A 21,424-nucleotide genomic window follows, 5' to 3' on the forward strand; every position below is an offset into this window, starting at 1 on the left:
CTGTCACACTATCACCATAATCACCCTCAAGGATCAATTACCTCCGGCATAAGACAGACTGACCCAAGTTCTTATGATCCACATCTCGACAGTACAAAATACCTCTGCAGAGTATTTAGATTGCAGCCCCTATTGATATTTAAGGAAACACAAGTTTTATCAGCTTGGTCTAGTCTCCAAACATAAAGTAATCGATAGCCAAAAATCTTTTGTCACTTACATTCCTTTCTCTCATGAGTAGGTGTTTCGATATCATCCGCAAAAGGATCATCACTTTCATCTAATAAACCTTTTCTACCATATTGCTGTTGTGGATAATTATCTTCCAAAGACTCGTAAGCTCTTGCTGGAGGTTGTCTTTGTCCATGACCACCACTTGGTCCAGCAAGTGATTGTCTTCTTGAAGGATTTCTTGATTGATGTCTTGATCGATATCCATCATCAGAAGAATCATAATTATAGTCGGAATCCGAGTAATCAGATAAACTGAAAAAAGTTTAAAAGAGTAAACATCATCAGCTACACATATCGAGGTATCTCGTGTAAAGCTATACGACTGATGAAAAGAGCGAGAGCTCACCCTTGACGATATGAATCTTCATCACTATCAGGTTTCATAGGTTGAGGTAAACCTCTACCTTTATCTTTTGTAGCTGAAATACTACCGAAATCTAAATCTGCTAAATCAGGATGAGCTGAAGAAGTTTGTCTTGATGGTCTTGCGGGAGGAACTTGTTTAGCTGATTGTTGTCTTTTTAATTCTCTTCTAGCAGATTCTTTCTTTTGTCTTGATTGTAACTGATCAATTTCACCTGTTCTTTGTGCTTCTAATTTTTGAGCAGCAAGTCTTTTAGCTAAAGCTTCAGTCTCTTTAACCTCTTCATCTGAATCTGAATCAAGTACCGAAGGTTTTGAAAGCTGTGATATAACAAGCGTGTTAATAATGGGTTTTTGCACAAATGTTCGCTAATGCAAACTCACTCTGTCATATAATTGAATAGCTTCGACGATCTTTTCGTTGGCTTCCAGAAGTGTACCAACGAATTCTTCATCTGTGACCAATTGGATATATCTAATCACACTTCTTCGAGCTGCTTTCGCCTTGTCCAAGTTATCTTGTACTTTAGGCGATTCGAGAACACTTTCGACTGATCTGTCGATTAACTACCAATCCAAAAAGGCAAAGAAGTGAGTTAGGTCACCATGCTATTAATGTTTTTGATCGGACTCGACTCACTCTACAAGAATTGACCAAGTTATTTGCACATTGAATAGCATTTGCGATAGAAACCATCATTTGAGGTTTTTCTTTTTGGAAATCGAACGGAGGTCTTTTAGGTTGTGGTTTTACGTTTGGACCTCTCTTCTTAGCATCTTCTTTAGCTTGTCTTCTTCTTTCAGCTTCTTCAGCAGCTTCTCTTTGTCTTCTAGCTTCTAATGCTGCCATATCTTGTTTTCTTTTAAATTCTCTTTCTCTTCTTTCAACTTCGGCTTCTCTTTGTTCGATCAATATTCTTGCTTCTCTATCACGTTTTCTTGCATCTGCATCTGCTTTTGCTGCTGCTAAATCTGTATATGTATCCGGCCCTCTATTTCCTTTAGATGGTGCCCAATCATGTGAAAATAAATCATCATCAAATCCACCCCTATTTCCACCAGATGATGCTGATGTAGCTGAGATTGAGGATGACACTGATGATTGTTTATGTGGTGCCATAGGTGTTGGCTAGATGGACAGACGATCAGCTGTGAGCAGTTCCACAACTATTAGAATTAGATACTCACCTTCTTTACTCCAGGCCCAGCTCCACCATATTTAGCGTAGAGACGAGCGACTTCTTGCATCCTAGGTTCATCCTGATATCGCAACGACGCAACGAGAAATGTTAGCTAGTCCGCTGAGGTCAGTCTGAAACGCCGAGCTAACCTTGTAATGTATGGACCAAGCATGGAAGACCAATACCAATCTCTTCTTGACTTTAGGATCAAGGAGTGACTATTCAGCAAGGATCAGTCAAACATCACTCGGCAGAACAACACGGTCTAGAGCCAGTAGGAAGCTCACATCGTTTGCCATTTCCCTCAATCTATCCATTAACTGCTGATTTGCCCAACCTAATTGGAAACCTTTACCTGCATTTTCAGTTAAAGCTCTAAGTATAACTAAAGCTCTCAATTGTCTATGTACATTTCCGTACTTTAATTTCTTTCGGATAGCTCTTGTACCTTCCTATTCAGGATTAAGACGCGATCAGTAAAGACGTCTTTTCCATTCATCAATCAGAAACGTGTGGTAGCGTAACAGATAATTATCGTAATGATAGGTCCGTTTCGAGCAGATACTCACAGCAGTACCTTGATAACCTTGAATATTTATACTTTCAACTAATTCAGGTATACCATCTAAACTCAATTCATCATATCTGTCGGAAGTCAAAACTTCTACCCAATCTGTTATAGAAGAATGTGGTTTCCCTTCTTCTAACCTGTTTACTATTGACATGGCAGTCTTGAAATAGCCACCGGCGTGAGACATCTTGATGAGATTATACTACCTTCTGAGATCTGATTGATTTGGTATGTAAGTGTGAGGAATGACTACAGTTGATGGGTTTCAGCTCTCAGCGATGTAAAGCAGATAGGAATGTATAAATAGTTTATGTATATTGTGGTATGTGAGGTTTAGAAGCACCTATCATCTATCTATGAGTAGAGGTATACAAGGGGAGATCAGGGTCTTTGATAACTACTATTAACTACCCAATAACCGGATCTAGCATCCTAGCATCCGACGTCATTTCCCATCACCCTCCCTTCTAAGTACTGTATTGGGCTGCACATGACGTGGCATTATATTCCCTAGCTTACCCTTGTTCGGTGATTACCGCCTATAATGAGATACGTTCGCGACTTCAAGATTAGCCTAATGTTGTTTTGACTTTTTGTTGATATATTCAGCAATATACATTTAAATCCCAATAGTTTGCAGGATATATTTAACGCTATAACTTCAAACACGACAGCATGTCAGCTTCCGAAAGGATAAAGGTAAGCTGATGATCACGTTCTAAACGCGAAGATGTACAGCTTATAGTGTTGTCAATCTTAGGGTATACAAGTTCACAGACCGATAATATACGGTTCACATGCAAGGTTATTGACGGAAGAAGAGAAATTGACTGCACCTGCTGGACGTGAGTCGACTTGTTTTGCAAGTATAGTATCTGCTCAGTGGTCTTGCAAGTACAAGCTCAAACGATTGCAACGTTTATTCACCTTAATGTTTTCTTGCATTGTCAATTTAACAATAATCACTGATCACATGGACATCATTCCACGTAGATACACATCGATGGACGGTATTCTTAACTTCGGCAGCTACTCCACCACCTAGAAGATCAGAATCAGGAGAAATCATTAAAGATGATATAGATTGGTTACCTGGTGGTGCAGATGATTTGTCTTATCTAATCAAGAAAGTGACATTCAAATTACATGATACTTATCCAAGTCCGAATAGAGGTGAGTAAAAATACTTTCATTATCTATATAATCTTCACCACCTTTTTAATGTGAAACATTAATGATCTGGACAAACTTGTCTACATGGTAAACATCGACTAACTCCTATTTGATGGTTATTTAGCTTTTGACAAACCACCTTTTGCAGTAACAGAAACAGGATGGGGTGAATTTGTTGTTCAAATTAGAATTCAATTTATACCTGAATCATCAGAAAAACCATTAACTTTAAATCATCCTATAAAGCTACATCATTGGGGTGCACCTATTGAAAACTTCACTATTCCAATCGGTAATGGTCAGCCTGAACCAATAACGAATACAGAATCAACCACAGCTGTCAACACACCCGCATCTACAAATGTACCTCCACAATCAGTTGCACCTGCCAAAACTCCCAATGATGATCAACAACCAGTATCAACGACGGAGAATAACGGTAACAATGTTACGCAGACACAGACGCAGACGCAAGTGAAAGAGGAAATTTCTACACCTGCTGTGATGGCTGAAGATCAAGTAATGACCAAGGATGAAATTCAAGTAAATAACAGCCAGGGTGATCAGCCAATGGTTACGGAAAATGCACAAAAGCCAGAAACGAATACAAATAATGATGATCAAAATGATACGTCACATTCTGAAATTATAGTTGATACGACTGGAACCGCTCAACAACAGATACAGCAGGAGGAACAATTACAACATGAACAAAATTTACAACCTATATCAATAGCTAGTATATTACCTGTACATTCATGGCAATATGATGAAATAATATTTTCTGATCCATCTAAAGCATTTTTAGATATTTTAAATGAAAATCCACCTATACCATTACCATATAAAAATAGAAGATCAAATAATCAAAGAGAGGAATATGATTCTTCTGCTCTAAACAATAACAATAACAAAAAATCAAAAAAGCAAAAGGGAAGACAAAGTACTATTAATAGTAGAGCAAATACATCAACTGAATTTAGTGGTACACCATCATCAACACCAGCACCAACAACACCTTCTGTTGTTGTACAACAACAACAACCAGTTATAGGTATTCCAGGTGAATTAGCTTCAGCAGATATACCATTAGAATTTTCACTAGAAATGGAAAAATCGGAATATAATAAATTGAATGAAGCGAGAAAGAAAATTGTAGAACAGATGGATAAATGGAGGTAAGTCGAAATTTTATTCTCTATCTTGAAACTTGTCAAAATGATGATCGTTTTATGAGAGCGTTAAGCTGATCTCATTTTGGCTACAAAAATTAGAGAAAGGCTAATAACTCAAGAAAAAGAATTGAATAAATTGAAAGAAGAAGTAAAATCTATGTAATTATCGAATCGACCGGATACCATGAAGTTTCATCATGGTTATAGTCTACCCTGACAACTTGATTTGCTTGAGAAACGAGAAAGGAGCAAATATGGGCATCATCAACAGATAGGTAAATCTAGGAAGAGTGTATATTTTGTTGTACATCGCGGTTATATTACGCAAAACAGATTTAATGGAAAACATATTATATATCTGCTTATTACATGTATAAATTGACATGAGCCGATGTAAGCTAATTCTTAAGCTATAACCAGCTCCTCTATCTAACATATCTCAATTCATGATAACGGATTCAAAACATCTAAATGTCCGGTACATATATATCATAAATCGATATTTCCAATCATCTATGCGTTCTCTCTCCATGGATATTCGAATTTAGGTCCATCCTTCTTTCTCCAAAGCTTTTTCCTATGGTTGTGTAACAGTTTCTGGTTAGCACAAAGATGATTTTGCAAATTGTTGAAGCAAGACATTGAAAAGACCGTTACTGTATATAACGATAAGGTTTCTATGAACGATGACTCACTTCTGCTTCTTGGTAGCATGTTCTACATAAACTTCCTTACAATGTTTTAATTTGAAATCTCTAATAAAGCTTGGATCCCTATTCACGACAACGAGATGGTTAGTATTGGAAATCGACTGGAATGGAATGAATTGACTCACCATAATTCACTCGCAATACCTAAATCTTTACAACATCTCATTAAAGCATTACTTTTACATGCTTCAGTCGCAGTTGGTATACCTGATGCATCGAAATATTCTTGTTCACCTCTAGCTATAGATACGAGTCTAAGATAGTTGAACGGCGAATCAGTAATTTATAATCTATACAGAAACCAAAATAGACCGAATGTGTAATAATTCAGTAATATTTATAATGATGACTTACCTTCCTAAACATACCAAACCCCATTCTCTACTGACTATTCTTGGTCCAACATGAGTTTCACCTCTTGGTGCTAAACCCCAACCACCTGGACCGAATGCTGCATTTAATGTACGTCGATATTTGATTTCTGGTAAATATAGTAGTCCATCTAAAATGCAAAGCAGTAAGACACCGATCAATGACTAGAATTCGCATTGGCTGAAGAACATATAATATATATCATTATCGTAACTTACCAGGTTTAATTTCAACATCATTAACTTTCAATTCTCTCAATAATTCATTAGCTACTTCTTTTGGGAAAGGTTTTTCTGATAAACCTGAAAAAGAAGATGACCAATCTTGACCTTCTTCTAAATTACCAACTTTAGCTTCACCTTCTATACTTGTCAATGGTCCAGAGGCTGAAGGTAAAGATTGATAATTTTCATTGGATAATGAAGTTAATGGCGGTGATGCTTCTGGTGAAGAAAATGACCCGGGTCGAATTGAAGACGATGATGATGGGTTTAAATGTGAATAATCATCTATTATAGGTTCAGTTGAAGGTAATGGGAAATCTTCTGGGAAATCATCATATGTTCCTTTCATTTGAGGAGCAGGCTGAGTTGGAGTTGGGTTAGGGGTAGGAGTGAATCTTGTTGTTGCTGCTCTTGGTTTAGCTGCTGCCGATGTTGAACTCGCACTTGTACTTGTACTTGATCTAGGAGATGAAGTAGTCGATCTTGATGGTATAACAGTTTTACGAACATATCTACTTGGTGTAGGAGTTGATGAGGAGGATGAACTGGCTGCTACTGCGAGGGTTGATGAGGTAGTTGATATCGCTCGTAATTGCTGGATTGATGATCTTGGTAGAAGTCGTGAAGTTGATGATATAAGCGACATCTTGTCTAATGAATTGTATAAGCCTCTCAACCAGGAGTATATTTGCGTTTTGCACTATAATCTAATAATCTAGAATGAGATCTCAATGCAAGATAGAAATGCTTTCAAAAGACAATCACAAAGATAATTTCAACTTGGTATCTCGATCGAACAACTTGAAACTTCGCTCGGACCTCTTGATTTCTGTCATTTTGAGGTTTAAGGTAGGTGGCAAAAATCAATAAGATTGCTAAAAGCGGTAATTTTCATTTAATCCACATTTTAAAACTTGAGATAGAGAGGTGAACATATCATCAACAGTATTCTACTATCTTATAATACATGCAATTAAACATTTTGAAATACAACGCATGATAAACATTTATATGTATTGCTGGTATTCAGGTATCAAACCCATGAGCGTAATGAAAGTGAACGTAGGAGGATTTCTTATTAATGCGCAAGCAGCATTTTATTCGTTACTAATCCGGATCTTGTGATGGACTTGAGTAAGAGCATATATGCCAATATGACTCGGAAGATGGTGGATCAAGATTGAATAGGGGAAAGATAAAACTCTCATAGGGAAAAAAGAGGTTCAATATAAAAATAGCGATTCTGACGTGCAAATCGATCATCGAATTTCTATACTTCCCTTTCTTCTCCATAAGTTTTATGATCTGGATCTATGACTTTCTCTTTTCTAGAATTCGCACTATCCCACAAGAAGCTGAAACAAATGTTTTTCGCAAGATCAGCTATGATCTGAAAAATGCATTCATTATAACTTTAATTTGTTCACTCACAAATCACACCGGAATTTATGATTCACATCTTCTCTTGGTCTTTTACTTCTTCCTGTATCATAACCGGCTCCTACAGGTCTATTAGACAGATTCAGTGATCATTCAGCTTACATTTCGCATGTCATTAGAGTGATGGAGATAGACTGACAAAGAACACAACCAGAATCTTTTCCCTTTGTTTGGTCCAGGTTTATTCACCACTGTCCAATGAATGTAAGCGTTACATTCCCTGTATACATTCCCAGTACTTACGAAAATCTTTACATGGCTTTTGATGTACAGTACAGACAGGAGGTAATTTTTTAGCAAATAAATTACCCCAAACAGGTTTTGCTGAGTCGTTCTTCGCCTTTCTATCTGCTTCAGCTTGTATTATAGCTTGATTAATCAGATTGTCTTCTTGTTCGGACCATCCACTATGAACTTCCTTGTTATCTTCATTGCAATCTATATTTGTCAAGAGATCAATGTGGTCTGCATGTGATGAGATTGAAGGAGATCGAGAGGGCGAAGATGTAGACGGTATTGATGTTCTAGCTGATTTGGTTCTCGGTTGTACAGCTGAAGGGGAAGGCGAAGGCGATGTTTTCCTTTTAGCTTTAGAAGGGATAGTGGGTTGCGAGAAAAACGATGACAATTTGGTTTGGGAGGCTGATGGATTACTATTCTTAGCGTTTGTATTCTTGCCATGTCTCTGCTTCGCTAGCAATTTGGTCTTTGTGGTTTCCGACTTTACTATGACGGGTGATGTTTCAATCTCATCGTCAATAGTCATATCGATTGCTTGGTGCTCCGAAAGTTGCGTTTGAGGCGATGATATCTGGCGTGTTACTGAAGGTAATCGAGGTGAAGACAAAGTTTTTATAATAGTTGGTCCAGCTTCTAGGTCGGTGTCAATTGAATCGAACGCAGCCCTGGCCAAATTGAAAGGTGTCGAAGTGGTACTATCATCGATCGTCGGAGGTGGTAGCTGCGTTGATTTTTTTCCAGTCTCGGCCGAATGTCCTTCAGTTAAATCGACGGGCGCAGGAGTTGCAGTCATTCTAGAAGGCGTAGGTGAAGGACTTGGCTCCGATTTCATCTTGACCTGTCCATTCGCTTTTTGCAATGTATTACTAGTACCATTATTCGCACCACCGCCACCGAAAAAACTCTTGAGTGTAGTTTGTCTACCTGAAAATTCGTCAAAAAATTTAGTTGCAAATCTTGGTGGTTCAGGTGCTTCTCTAGGTACATCATTTGGATATATGGGTGCAGTTGATAAAGGTCGATCTTTAGGATTTAACATATCTTCTAAATGCAATTCACCTTTTTCAGGATCGTTAATGCTTTCGTGTAAATCTATGTAAACCGGACAATGATCTGATCCATATACTTTATTCAAAATATCTCCACCTTTGATCCAAGGTCTCAAGCCAGGTGTACATAGGATAAGATCAATACGTGAACCATAATTTGCGGATCTGAGCAGTATCTTTATTAGCTTGATAAGTACAAATTGACTACCCTCCGATTAAGGTAAGAGGACAGACAGCTGCATGATTTAGATAACTCACCTAGCATCCAGTTTCTGATTCCAACAAGTAAACATATCATCTCTATTTGGCCAAGATTCTCTTACGACATCAACTAAATCGCCTTTTGGAAAACACCAATCATCTAAAATCCTTCTTGCAGGATGTTCATAATGTTGTTCAGCAGAAGTTCTAATTCCACCTTCACCCGAATCAATTGGTGCTCTCATTATATTTATATCACCAACAATTATAACTTGTCTTCCAGCTGCTTGTAACGCTTTAACACGGCGTTGTAAACATTCTAAGAAATTCATTTTATATGGTCTTCTAGTATCATTTGTTTCATTTGGACAATAAAGATTGAATAGAACAAATAGGCTACATAGTATGATCATAACATTGTTGAAATTAGCCTGTATATGATTTTTCGAGAAACTTCTTGACTTACCCAAAATCACAAACAACAGCTCTCCCTTCCATATCTAATTTCTTCGGATCAAATTCTTTACCATCATAATCGTCCATCCAAACAATATGTTCTGTATTAGGATATGAACCAATTCTTTCATCTTCTGTCCAAGGTGGTTTCATTGTTGATCCTTTTGAATCATCTAATAATAAACCTGTTATACCTTCTTCAGCTTTTATCGGTACACAATATCTTGAATCTACATATGTACAAACTCCAGAATAACCTGTTTTAGATCTTGGAAATGTCCAAAATCCATCATATGGTCCTGGTACTGCCATTGATTTCTCTAATTTAGCTCGAGGCGTTTTGTGTTCTACATCAAATATCATAAGGTAAAAAAAAAGAAACAGTAGGTGGCAAATTTAGTTAAATATTCTTCTATAGTGGTTTACTATAGCCATGTGCCCTTTCACTTCACAGGGTAGAAATGAGAGAACAAATGAATAGGTAAATCTCACCTTGAAAGCAATATATCTGAGCACCGAGCTCATCCAGTAAACCCTCCACATTCTTCTTCTTCATCGAACTGAATCTGTGATATAAGATCGTATCAGGTCGAATTATGAATTCGCATGAGAAAGTGACTAACTCACGGGTGATAGTCCAGACATGTCCTCAGAACGTTCTTATTGAATTGAGGAGAGGAACAAATCAGATGAATCCATTTCAATCATGATATCGACACATAACACTTACTACATTCCAGGTTATTATCCTCATGTTATCGTTATCATGTCATGGTGTAGTAACGCGTCAAACGAAAGCAATGGATTGTTGAGGGACTCCGATATGATATTGAGCCCTGTGGATATGGGCGATTGATCGCTCTCTGTATGACAGTCTAGTATCGAATAGCGTACAATAACTTGCTATGTGACTATGCATAATGTTCTCTCTCGAAATGATTTGCATTCGATCGTTACGAACATTGTCCCCTCTCCAGATAGAGATCCCCTCGTCCTCCTTGACGTGATCTCAAGCCGGTCAAAGTGGCCCCACATACCAAGCTTGTCGGCGCTCGCCGAAGTACGGTTATCGCCCAAAGCGGCGGTTTTCACAAGTAGGCCGAGCTCAGCTGCTCATTCGCTCAAACGCTCACGCCATTTCTATCTATCTACCTTTTTATCTCTTCTCAATTCAGTTTGTAATCGGTATACTTCTCTTAGCTTGATCTCTTACCTGGTCATCTCTTGATACTCTCTCTTCCATAATCTCTGCCCAACATGTTGCTCAAATCTGCGCTTTTCGCTCTTCCATTATTAGCATCAGCTATTCCAACTCAACTTGAACAACTCGCTTTCAATAATCCAGAAGCAGGATCAATCGGATCAACTGATGTCGCTGGATTCTCACTCGATCTCAATGATCTCAGATTAGTACAGTTCTCAGACGATGAACCTCCTGTGTGAGCTTTCTGACGTCAACTCGAGAGACGGACTGATTAAGCTGACTTTCAAATTCGGTATATAGCTGGATATCGGAATTAGAGAAGATTGAAGCTAGAAGTAAAGGTAGAAAGTTTATGGATATGTACGTTCAGCTTTTTTAACAGGACTTGTGGCCTCACTTAGCTGACATATCTATTATAGCACTGAAACTCCAACTCTTGGCTTCTCAAGTTACTTATTACCTTCAACAGCAAGTGTGAAATATAGTACGTTCCACTTCTAGCTGAGTCTTGTTTGTCGTATCAGCTAACCATAAGTGCCATATAGCTTACCCATCTCCCGGTAATTACTCTAAACCTATCAAGAGCATAATCAAATCCCTTGACGTCAAACACATGAAATCCTTCCTCAAAGACTTCACCTCGTAAGTCAAACCAGCTATATTGAGCATTCCTTTCAGGGGAACTGTGTCAGCTGTGTGGAGCAAATGAAAAGGCTGATGATATTCCTTTGTTTACATTTACCTGAACATAGATTCCGAACAAGATATTATAGATCTGATACAGGTAAACAGAGTCAGCAATTCTTGCTCTCTACACTGAAAGAGGTATGTCCGTTCTTTTTAGCGGTATATGCCGCGTTGAATGACCGCTGAACTACTATGTATCGTTCAGATCTCCTCTTCCCATTCTGGTGTAACAATCAAAGAATTCCCTCATTCATGGGGCCAAAACTCTATCATCGCTAGATTTGAGCCTGCCGATGATGTTAAAGGAGAAAGACCAATTGTTATTGTTGGTGCTCACCAAGATTCAGCCAATCAATGGCCATTCTTACCAGCACCGTAAGTGAAACATATCGCGTATATAGACTTTCATGTCACCGATCGTACTGAGCTGATGATGCATCATTCGAAACACAGTGGCGCAGACGATGATGGATCAGGAACAACCTCATCGCTTGAAGCATTTAGAGCATTAGTACATGCCAACTTCACACCTTCTCATCCAGTAGAATTCCATTACTATTCAGCTGAAGAAGGTGGTTTATTAGGTTCTCAAGCTGTTGCTAAGGCATATGAGGACAAAGGTTTGAAAGTTTTGGCTATGATCCAAATGGATATGACAGCTTGGGTCAAACAAGGTACAAAAGAAAGTGTTGGTGTTATCCAAGATTATGTTGATCCTGAATTAACTAAATTCGTCGGTAAATTAGTCGAGGAGTATTGTAAGTTCTTTCGGATTGATGGTTACTTTAGCCTTTACGTTCTTGCCGGAAAAAACAGCTAATCGATTTTTCCTCTTCGCAGTGGCCATCCCTGCAGTGGAGACCAAATGTGGATATGCTTGTTCAGATCATGCTTCTTTCGCCAAGGCAGGATATCAATCTGCATTTGCGTAAGTTTGTTGTTTGCTTACACAATATCGAACGACTACTTAAAAGTGCAATCGAGCCATGCTGATTAATAGTCATACTCATATATAGTATCGAAAGTACCTTTGAAGATTCAAACCATAACATCCATACTTCTGGCGATACTACCAACCACCCAGAATTCTCTTTTACCCATATGCGAGAGTGAGTGGCTTTTGTCTTATGATCGTGAATAAAGTTGACAGTAGGTTGCTAGATTCTCCAAACTTGCCGTTTCTTTCGCTGTTGAATTAGCTGGATTTAACGAAGCTTAAACTATTTGCTCGCCGAGGGTTACAAGGTTTTCAGGCCCTGAAGCCATTGACAGGATAGATACCCAATATCACTGTATAAGTAGTATTGCTGGACAGATCCACTCATATTGTATTATTTGTATCATTACTCACTAGTAATTGAATAATTAGCCATTGATAGATTCACATTACATTACACTACAATACAACAGTAGATATGGAAACAAAGAATGTATATTATCACTTCTGCGCAAACCCCGTCCCTATTTCACCTCTTACGAAGATAGCGTCAAATTTATAGTCTAGCATGTTATATAGATTGTACCGTGAATACTGACACCAACCCAATCAAGTTTTGAAAACGATGATTAGAATTAGCAGTATGAAAATCAATACCACTATCGTTATTGTACTTCCTATTCAACGTTGTGCGAGAGGATTAGCATTGTGTACTTTGAGAACAGTGTAGAGTCCAGAAAATAAAGACTTACCATGTTGTTTAGCTTCATCAGCGACTTTATCTAATCTTCTTCTTGCTCTATGTAAATTAGCTGAAGTTCTATCCATTGCATGATCTGTATCTTCTAATAATTGATGATGTATATCTAATTCTGATCCAATTTGAATTGATAAGTCATTTTGACGTCCAATTGAATTTGATAATAAATTTAATCTTTCATCCTGGTCTAAATATGAGTTCGTACATTAAAAATCGAATATCAGTATAATATCATTCTGTTTAATTCCTATAGCTGTTTCAATAATTAAATGTAAATGTACGTGAATGTGTCTGGGAATCTTTTAATTCAAAAATTACTTGGTAAAAGAAAAAAAAAAAGAGGATCAACTCACCATTCATTAACATTTGTTGATGATCTAACATATCATTATGATCTAAACCTGTATCTCTTTCTTCATCATCTAAACTTTCTGGATAATCTTTAAATGGTCTTAAATTATTATTGTTATGATTTATACCTGGTGTTGGAGGTTCGATATTTAATTTAGGTACTTCATTTATTGATGGTGTTTGTATTGAATTTAATTTAGGTTTTGGTGAAGGTGTAGGTTGATATATTGATGGTGAGGATGATCTAAATAAATAAGGTTGATCAATCAGTTACATTATCCTCTCAGCAGTAATTTTTAATCTGATCAGTGAATAATGATTATTCACCTTTGATAATCATCAACTTCTTCTTCTTGCTCGTCCTCTTTTTTCCTTATCAATTGTTTAACTTTTTCTTTACCCAATTCATCTTCTGAAAGAATTTCTAATAATTTATTATATCTTTCTTCTAATTCTTCAAATTCTTTTTTATTATTACTTGTATTTCCTTTTACTTTACTAGATCCACCACCAAAACCACCACCACCACCACCACCACCACCAAGTGATAAACCTTTATTTTTTAATTCCAATTGATCTAAATCTGATTTAATTGTAATTAAATTACGTGTAATTTGTGATAATGATGTTGGACTAGGTTTTAAATTTAATGATATTATTCTTGATCTTTCTAATAATAATGATGAAGTTGAATTTAATTTCATTGATATTGTTGTTGATGTTGGTGATGAAGATGAAGATGATGACATTTTCGGAAATGTCTTCGCTATTTCGATTTGATTTTAGGGCTCGGTCAAAGTCTTTGCGATACTTTGTAGGGGTTTGTCTTCACTGTCTAATCCTTGTTCCAGGTCAAGTAGGAGATGCGTAATGTAGATAGTCCCTATTGTTAAATTGTTTTCAAACTGGGTTTTCACAATGTTAGCGATTTCAGGATATCGATTGAATATTGTGGGATTTGATTTTGGATCGCTCTTAGATGGAGATGTTGGCTTAGTACGTTAACTTATAAAAAGTCTTCCATGTTATATGTAATTACAGTTATCATACATAGATCAGTCCATCAAAATAGATAAGATAGTTGAAGTAGTGTAATATAATATGCAAATGATCTACGTTGCATCATCGTTGTCACGGTAATATGGAGTACAAATGGGTGGACCAAATAAGGGTGAGAAGTAACTGGTTACAGGCAAGCAAAAATATCGTCCAATTCATATCGATCACATCGAATACATCGGCCGTCATACACATACTAAAAATATTGTACTACGACTAGCAGAGCTACATATAAAATCAAGCTACCCGATCGACTACCATGGCCATATGTATGCGTTGTGAGAAGGTGTCCATAACAAACGAGTAATGCCATTTTCAGACTCCGTCAAGCTTTACCGGACAGACCTACTCTTGTGACACAGCAACATCACCGTCGGTATTACCAAGAGCAGTAGGTTTTATATCACCTTCTTTGACTTTTTGTTCTAAAATTCTTGATACACTTTCAGGTTTAACACCTAAACCTTTACCACCTGAATCACCGAAATAATCTCTTGCTGCATTTGAATCTGCGTTAAATTCAGGTTCTTTATCATCTTTCTTCTGAAAAGGTTTATTTTCTTCAATTTCAGTTGGTAAAGAAGGTGTATTTCCTTTTTTACCTTTTGGTTTAGGTCTATGTGTATCTACTGCTGCAATCGGTAATGGATATCTTTCTTCATGACATCCATATGCACGTGGAGAAATTTTGATTAATGTATGTAAGGGAATCTGGGGAAAAAAATGAAATTGATTAGCGGATGCAATCAAAAAAAAGGTGACAATTGTATGAATCTACCAAGACATAATAAATTAAAAATGACTCACCTTGATATATGGCAATTCCTCTTGAGTCTTTCCGTGGAAATAAGCATATAAGCATCTCAAGATAGCTTGATGAGCAATAATCAAGATATTTTCTTGTCGTTCCAATTCCATAATGACAGGTTCAAGTCTAACGACAACATCACGGTAAGATTCACCACCTCTATATCGATAGTTGAATTTATCTTCATCTCTAGACTCGTAGTCTTCTGGGTATTTCTCCTACGCGGTATTTGTATGAAGTTAGCGTTTCCTGTTTGGAGTACTGATTGATTTTGACAACCTGAATACGATACGCAGAACGAAGTATCTGTTGCAACCCCAGCTACGACTCACCTCGATCTCCTCATAAGTCATACCATCGCAGACACCAGCATCTAATTCATCCAAAGATTTCCAAGTTTTCTTTTCGAATGGTAAATAACTTCCAGTTTGCTGTGTACGTTGTAAAGTCGATGTCCAAACTTCTAAAGGTCCATCACCAATATTATCTCTTACTAAAGCAGGTAAAGCACGTGCATATTCAAATCCTCTAGGTGATAAATCTGAATCACCACCTATTTTACCTTCTACATTGTACATTGATTCACCGTGCTGAGAGATTGATAAGAACAAATCAGTAATCATTAGCTATGTGATAACATTTGGTAAATGTATATGTGTATCGAAAAAAAAATCCACTTACTCTTGATAAATAGATACTCCTAGGTTTTAAATGTAAATTCATGAGATAGAAAGCAACTCTTGATTGTAAATAACTTTGTATTCTATTTATCGTTACTCTTTGACCAACGTTCAATATCCTACAATATGATATATCAGGTTCAGTTATAGTTTGATAAACACTCTCATATTGTTCAATTCTTTTCCTAAAATCTCTTTCTGCATCTTCCCTTGACATTCCAGCGTAATCAGGATCACCAGATGATGCTTTTAACGCTACATTTGCGGCAATTACTACAGGATCATCACAGAACGATTCCAAAAACATCAATTGTAAGTTCGGTTCTTGAGCTACTCTATGTCTGATCCATTCTCTATCAAAAGTAAACGAAAACATTATGTCATCAGCGGAATGATTCACTTTGATATTGGCTAAGGAGGTCGTTAATGATCGTGGAAATGAAAAATTCGGTACTCACCTTCTTTCGATTGTACTGTTGGTGGCGTCCATAATACCAACATTACCTTCCTTCTTTAACCACGATATCAACGACTCAAGGGTTTCATTGGCTAGCTGTTCTCGAACCTTGCTGGCTTGAGCATTTGAGTGTGAAAAGTAGGTTGCTGAATGATCCACTTTGCCTTCACCTCTATTAACATGGCATTATTAGCTATGCTTGATTGTAAACAGCGAGAGAATTGACTTACGCTTGCATGGCGGTCCTGGCTTTCGACCTTCTCAACTGACCAACGTTGAATACGTCGACGTTATATTCAAGCCACTGTACAAGCATAACTTCAACGATAATCATGCAACGGTATTTTGAGCAAACTTACTCTTAGATATCTCATCAACTTGTTACTCAAGTAAGATTTCCCTCGTGCAGGTAAACCAACCATGGCAACAACAATTCTAGCTTCGGAATAATCAGGCTTCTCCACTGAATCAGAAGTCAGCTTTCGTGATCCGGTAAGAGTGGTTCAAGTATATATAGCTTACCAACAGTACCGATACCAGATACAGATGGAGCTCTCGATGGAGCTTTTGAACTTTGTCTTAATATCCTTGTACTTTCATCCAAAGTTTTCAATCTATTGAAATTCGACGTCATTAGCTTCTTCATCCTCTTGCATTAGATAGAATGGATTGATAAGCTCACAATTCAGTTTGAGCACCGAAATGAGGTGTACCTGGTACACTAGCTTTACCATCACCTGAAGGCATTCTCTCTAAAGCGGCAGGGGTCATCGCTCCACCTGGTATACCAAATAATTTAGGTGAAGAAGCACCACTTGCACCTGGAGTTACAGCAGGTGAATTGACTTGTGACATTGGTGCTGGTGCTGAACGTATCATATCTAATTTTGAAACTGCATCTGCTAAAACATTTGGATCAACTGGTTTATTCGTTAAAGATCCAGATTCTGTCAAACCTTGCGGCTGAGGTGGTGGTGTTATACCTGTCATACCTAATGGTTTTGTTCTCGGTGATCTAGCTAAACTAGGTGATAGATTAGGTGATTTGGAAGAGGATGATGAAGTAGCGTTTGTAGCGGTAAGCTGGGGTGATTTGGATTTATTGGGTGGTGCTGGCGGTGGCATCGACATCTTGTACAAATTCCCTTGAAAACTTATGAAAGCAAAGTGCAAGCAAGTGATGTCAAGATTTGTTGAAGGACTCGAATGAGGATAAGAGGTGAGACCGGCGAAAGATAAAGGGTGAAATACCGGTGGGATGATGCAAATGATGATGTAGGGAGCAGCCCAGCCCCAGTAAGGTTACTGGTGACAATCCTTTGATACGCGTCCTGGTAGTGTACATAATCTGATACTGGGATTGATCAAAAAAGAATCACACGTGTAATGAAGGTGACTGGACATGACATAATGCGGAGTCTCCAAGCTGCAGCTCAACTTGTCAACAACATTAGATCAACCACAAGCACAAACTAATCTTACAAAATCAAAGTCGTTTCTTGATCAGCTTGCACTTTCATGACATCGCCCACAGAGGAGGCAGTGTAATACTAATCAGTCAACAACATGTCCTCCTACTATGGAGACAGGGCAAGAGATGTCCCTTCTTGGGAGTCTTGGGAAGCAGCAGATGACGATGATATCGTCGATACATCCGAGGTAAGCTTGATCCTTCCATCAACCTCCTTAGCTGTATCACCGCTAATCTAATGTTGTAGTATGCCTATGCATCTCGAGATCACATACTGTTCTGTATAGATGCATCAAAGTCAATGCAAATTCCTTTTCCAGATACCACCAACGAAGATGGTGAGGTAGTAAGAGGTAAAAGTGCTTTACATCAAGCTTTAGAAGCTGTAGTCAAAATTCAAAGAAGTAAAGTCATCACAGGTCCAGCAGATAGTGTAGGAGTTTTATTGTGGAACATTGACGTGAGTTCGTTAAAGAGATACCTTCGTCCAATTTGTGTCACAGCTCATAACTTATGCTGTTTCAGCCTGGTAATACACCTTCGTCAAGTCAAGCATCCTATAAACCCGGTACACAAGTATATCAGAAATTACGAACAATCAATGCCGAAGAGATAAAACGAATAGTCAAGTTAATGGAAAGAGCTAAAGAGCAAGATGATGCTTTAGGAGATGATGATGGGATTAAGACGAAACAACCTGAGATTTTTAGTGATAATTTTCCTGCTTGCGATAAAGAGGAAGAATTGAATATCGCAGATGTTCTGGTTACATGTAATTTCTTATTCAGAGATGCGTAAGTCAGCTTTCAGTATCTTTGTGTGCTTCAAGTTGATGTTGTTGGCTCAATTACTTCAGAGGTACCAACTTAGCGGGAAACAAGCGTGTTTTCTTGGTGACCGATAACGATTATCCACCTGGAAGTAAGATGAATAGAGAACCCGCACGGACCGTCTACGGGGTAAGTGGTTCTGTCAATACGTACGGATAAGCTACTCAGCTAAGTAATTGTATGTCGACAGGATCTTTCATCGTATGGTATTTCGATAAATACTTTCTTCGTTGACAGACCAGATCATCGTTTCAATCCTACATTATATTGGAATGTAAGCTATGTGATCAGGGATAGATCCACTCACAGATAGCTAATATAGCACACAGGACATACTGCAACGCGAACCAGATGACAATGCCCCTGAAACAGATGAGGTACCTGATGTAGATGGGCTGGCGGAGCTAGCAGATGTTATGAATGATCTAGTCATTCGACATGCACCTAAAAGGGTTCAGTTCAGTATACCACTGAAGTTTGGTGGGAAGAACGGTGATATCGAAATTGGTGTGAGCGGGTAAGTTACAGCATTTCGCTGCAAAAACAACCCCCATTTGCTAAATTTTCGATAACTCAGATACGCTATGGTGTCTACTCAAGGAAAAGGTCAACCTAAATTAGTGAGAATGAGGGGACAAACAGTCGAGGAAGTTCAGATCAAGTCGGAATACACTTCAGCTGTGAGTCGACTTATGAATAATTCCCTAATCAATCAACTTACATACAAACGATCATATCAGGAAACGGGAGCGGTACTGAAAGATACCGAAATTGGTCAAGCATTTCAATTCGGTAACGAAGCTACAGTCAAAAACGTTATTGAACCAAACTGGTGGGAAAGCGATGAACATCAAGCCGAACAGCAGATGGTTGCTGAAGAGGCTTTGAGATTGGACTTAGAAAGGAGGCAAAAGGAAGATGAAGGTGAAGAGGTGGAAATGGCTGAAGCGACACAAGGCAGATCTCAGCAGAAAAATGGAGGAGGGGACGAAAAGCAGAAGGTTATCGCTCGGACTAGGGTAAGTCAAACTCACTAAGACCATTTTACCTTGACTTGGCGCTAACAAATCCATTGCAGTTGCAATTCACCAGTGATGAGGTAGCAGAATTCAAATCGATGGGTATGAAGCCTCGTAAGTACCAAACTACGCTGGAGTGCTCTATCATCTTCCGCTCACAAAGTCGCTTTTCAGAAATCAAGATAATCGGGTTCCAAAGTCCAGATCACTTGGCAATAGAGGAGAATCTCAAACATTCCTATTTCATATATCCCAATGAAAATGTAAGTAAAGCTTTAGCTCCCCAATCTCTTGGTTTTTGAGCTAATCTTCTTTCTAATAGGATTATACAGGATCGACCCGAACATTCGCTGCTTTACTGAAATCTTGCATCAAATTGAACAGACACGCATTAGCTATATGTCGATTTCGTACGAATACCCAACCTGAATTTTGTATTTTGATACCGCAAGAAGAAAGTTTTACTAAAGATGGTGGACAAGATCAGCCTCCAGGTTTCCATATTGTTATACTTCCTTATAGAGATGATATAAGGAGACCACCAAAGAATATGACTGATAATTTACTTGGTGAGTAGATATGACCTCTTTGTGGCATGACATACGCTGCTAACAGGAAAATATGTGTTCTCATTCAATTCTCGTTTCTAGCAACCGACCGTCAAGCAAAATTGATGTCAAACATTATAAAGAGATTAAGGATAAAGGCTGGCCATTATAGGTCAGAAGCATACCCTAATCCCTGTAAGCCGAAACGCTGATAAGCTCAACACCGTAAAGAGCGGTTTTGTCATGCGAAACAACGCAATGGTTGAGCAAAGATGGTAGCTGACTTTCACTTTTTGATACTGATAAATAGCTCTAGCATACCATTATGCACAATTGCAATCCCTAGCATTTGAAGAAGATTTTGATCCTACTTCCACCTCAGCACAAGAATTAGATAAAACCTTTCCAAAATGGTGGGGAATGCATAAAGCTGCAGGAGACTTTATGAATGAATTCAACAAATCAATTGAAGATGATGAAAGAGCTACTGAATCTCTGAAACCTCCAACCAAAAGATCAACCGCAACTCAAAATGATATACCGGATTTGGAAGAAGGTGATCTAAGAGATTTAAGGGGACTCTGGAAAACTGGAAAATTAGATAAAGTATGTCTTGCTTCTACACAGCATACATCCAATTTTTACCTATATGGTATAACTTTTCAAGATTTGTTCGCTGACATGTGATGTGCTATGAAACCTTGCTAGGCGAAAGTACAGGAATTGAAAGATTATGCTAAATTCTATAGTAAGTGATCAATCTCCAGTCATTTGATGTCGAAGCAAGTAAGCTGATCATTCAAAATTTACCTGATCGATAGAGATATCCCTCAATAGTAAAACGAAGAAAGGTGATCTGATCGAGATTATGTCGGAGTACTTTGAAAATGAGAAAACGGGCGGAAATGGTGGTGAGAAGAAGAAGAGTAAAAAATAATTCAGAGTCGATGATAGTGGGGAGTCAAGTAGGACTGATATAAGTTGGGTAATCAAAATCAAGTCTACGAAGACGGACGTAGTAAGGGCAAGAAATGTATGTTTATATAGATTGACAAATGTTGTAATCATCATTATGTATAAATAACTGAGAACATTTTTCACATGCAAGCAAGTGATTTTCATTAGATTGTACTTCTTTTGCATAAATGTTTCGCTCATATACATGTTTTATACTGCTACATCCTGATACGTTCACTCTTTTATTCTACTTTGTTTCAGCCGAGA

General features: G+C 38.0%; 8 protein-coding genes across 8 annotated transcripts; 3 read left to right on the top strand and 5 right to left on the bottom strand.

Annotated features, from left to right (window-relative positions):
• Positions 1-212: 212 nt before the first annotated feature.
• Positions 213-2,536, bottom strand: L201_006620 (uncharacterized protein; the record flags this gene model as incomplete). The annotated part of the gene is made up of 8 exons (XM_066222339.1): positions 213-486; positions 581-918; positions 982-1,164; positions 1,238-1,726; positions 1,786-1,857; positions 1,928-1,996; positions 2,066-2,230; positions 2,348-2,536. The coding sequence occupies 8 exons, from the start codon at positions 2,534-2,536 to the stop codon at positions 213-215; spliced, it is 1,779 nt and encodes a 592-aa protein (XP_066078436.1).
• A 488-nt stretch (positions 2,537-3,024) lies between these two features.
• L201_006621 (uncharacterized protein) lies at positions 3,025-4,860 on the top strand (the record flags this gene model as incomplete). The annotated part of the gene is made up of 5 exons (XM_066222340.1): positions 3,025-3,048; positions 3,110-3,194; positions 3,343-3,522; positions 3,647-4,700; positions 4,797-4,860. 5 exons carry the CDS (start codon positions 3,025-3,027, stop codon positions 4,858-4,860), a joined length of 1,407 nt encoding a protein of 468 aa, XP_066078437.1.
• Positions 4,861-5,210: 350 nt separating this feature from the next.
• Positions 5,211-6,649, bottom strand: L201_006622 (uncharacterized protein; the record flags this gene model as incomplete). Its single annotated transcript, XM_066222341.1, has 5 exons — positions 5,211-5,274; positions 5,393-5,470; positions 5,533-5,661; positions 5,762-5,909; positions 5,998-6,649. 5 exons carry the CDS (start codon positions 6,647-6,649, stop codon positions 5,211-5,213), a joined length of 1,071 nt encoding a protein of 356 aa, XP_066078438.1.
• A 624-nt stretch (positions 6,650-7,273) lies between these two features.
• L201_006623 (exodeoxyribonuclease III) lies at positions 7,274-10,143 on the bottom strand (the record flags this gene model as incomplete). The annotated part of the gene is made up of 9 exons (XM_066222342.1): positions 7,274-7,358; positions 7,435-7,512; positions 7,583-7,634; positions 7,687-8,897; positions 8,991-9,329; positions 9,400-9,736; positions 9,882-9,955; positions 10,017-10,048; positions 10,120-10,143. The coding sequence occupies 9 exons, from the start codon at positions 10,141-10,143 to the stop codon at positions 7,274-7,276; spliced, it is 2,232 nt and encodes a 743-aa protein (XP_066078439.1).
• Positions 10,144-10,646: 503 nt separating this feature from the next.
• L201_006624 (uncharacterized protein) lies at positions 10,647-12,499 on the top strand (the record flags this gene model as incomplete). Its single annotated transcript, XM_066222343.1, has 10 exons — positions 10,647-10,828; positions 10,894-10,953; positions 11,013-11,077; positions 11,139-11,235; positions 11,346-11,418; positions 11,486-11,655; positions 11,734-12,038; positions 12,121-12,208; positions 12,297-12,389; positions 12,442-12,499. 10 exons carry the CDS (start codon positions 10,647-10,649, stop codon positions 12,497-12,499), a joined length of 1,191 nt encoding a protein of 396 aa, XP_066078440.1.
• A 327-nt stretch (positions 12,500-12,826) lies between these two features.
• L201_006625 (uncharacterized protein) lies at positions 12,827-14,077 on the bottom strand (the record flags this gene model as incomplete). The annotated part of the gene is made up of 4 exons (XM_066222344.1): positions 12,827-12,894; positions 12,970-13,164; positions 13,331-13,572; positions 13,656-14,077. The coding sequence occupies 4 exons, from the start codon at positions 14,075-14,077 to the stop codon at positions 12,827-12,829; spliced, it is 927 nt and encodes a 308-aa protein (XP_066078441.1).
• A 655-nt stretch (positions 14,078-14,732) lies between these two features.
• L201_006626 (uncharacterized protein) lies at positions 14,733-17,463 on the bottom strand (the record flags this gene model as incomplete). Its single annotated transcript, XM_066222345.1, has 9 exons — positions 14,733-15,098; positions 15,195-15,413; positions 15,528-15,785; positions 15,877-16,228; positions 16,334-16,504; positions 16,563-16,636; positions 16,692-16,795; positions 16,855-16,946; positions 17,015-17,463. 9 exons carry the CDS (start codon positions 17,461-17,463, stop codon positions 14,733-14,735), a joined length of 2,085 nt encoding a protein of 694 aa, XP_066078442.1.
• Positions 17,464-17,898: 435 nt separating this feature from the next.
• L201_006627 (uncharacterized protein) lies at positions 17,899-21,137 on the top strand (the record flags this gene model as incomplete). The annotated part of the gene is made up of 15 exons (XM_066222346.1): positions 17,899-17,991; positions 18,051-18,263; positions 18,329-18,597; positions 18,660-18,762; positions 18,824-18,907; positions 18,963-19,150; positions 19,211-19,313; positions 19,374-19,652; positions 19,712-19,766; positions 19,827-19,915; positions 19,975-20,221; positions 20,303-20,395; positions 20,511-20,806; positions 20,909-20,948; positions 21,022-21,137. The coding sequence occupies 15 exons, from the start codon at positions 17,899-17,901 to the stop codon at positions 21,135-21,137; spliced, it is 2,268 nt and encodes a 755-aa protein (XP_066078443.1).
• Between the last annotated feature and the right edge of the window lie 287 nt (positions 21,138-21,424).

This window comes from Kwoniella dendrophila, chromosome 9, assembly GCF_036810415.1.
Source record: "Kwoniella dendrophila CBS 6074 chromosome 9, complete sequence".
In the NCBI taxonomy this organism is placed as follows: domain Eukaryota; kingdom Fungi; phylum Basidiomycota; class Tremellomycetes; order Tremellales; family Cryptococcaceae; genus Kwoniella; species Kwoniella dendrophila.